General features: G+C 41.0%; 1 protein-coding gene across 3 annotated transcripts in view; it reads right to left on the reverse strand.

The window, feature by feature from the left end:
• myo1cb (myosin Ic, paralog b) overlaps positions 1-793 on the reverse strand; it is a 44,968-nt gene that overhangs the window by 7,917 nt on the left and 36,258 nt on the right. For all 3 annotated transcript variants that reach the window (XM_016556974.1, XM_016556973.1, XM_016556975.1), the window contains one exon: positions 367-447. In XM_016556974.1, the coding sequence (XP_016412460.1) occupies positions 367-447 (81 nt within the window). The remainder of the gene's footprint in view (positions 1-366; positions 448-793) is intronic.

The raw sequence follows: 793 nt of genomic DNA on the forward strand, positions 1-793 counted from the left end.
CTTTCAGCCTCACCCTGCTTCATTCTACTACGTTAATAAATCATTAGCTCATCCATGAACATGATTTCTGCCCGAGTCCTGTCGGACTGCATCGGCTGTGGGGATGAAGACCACAACTCCCATGATTCCACACTCAGTCACTGCCTCATCAAACTACACCTTTGTCTCTTTGTTTATTTTGAATACGCGCCATCCAGCGGCGAAAATTACATATTGTGCCCTTAAGTAAAAAAAAAAATAATACTTGAGAGATTACTTTTTGGATTATAACTGGATGGATGGATGGATAGATAGACGGACAGACAGATGGATCAATATTTAAACAGCCAGATAGATAGATAGATAGATAGATAGACAGATAGATACCGTCTCTGGGCGTTTCTTGTCTGTGAGTTCTTCTCGGTCAAAACACTGAGTGAGGATTTTATTTTCGGACATACACATGACCTGAAAATAGAGACACATTTCGTCATTTAAATTTCAGCCCAGATATGGTGTACTTTTCTTTTTATATATATATATATACACTCACCGGCCACTTTATTAGGTACACCTGTTCAATTGCTTGGTAACACAAATTGCTAATCAGCCAATCACATGGCAGCAACTCAATGCATTTAGGCATCTAGATGTGGTGAAGACGACTTGCTGAAGGTCAAACCGAGCATCAGAATGGGGAAGAAAGGGGATTTAAGTGACTTTGAACGTGGAATGGTTGTTGGCGCCAGATGGGCTGGTCTGAGTATTTCAAAAACTGCGGATCCACTGGCATTTTCACGCACAACCATCTCTA

The sequence above is a fragment of the Sinocyclocheilus rhinocerous genome, unplaced genomic scaffold (assembly GCF_001515625.1).
Source record: "Sinocyclocheilus rhinocerous isolate Xijiao unplaced genomic scaffold, SAMN03320098_v1.1 scaffold166, whole genome shotgun sequence".
Taxonomy (NCBI): Eukaryota; Metazoa; Chordata; class Actinopteri; order Cypriniformes; family Cyprinidae; genus Sinocyclocheilus; species Sinocyclocheilus rhinocerous.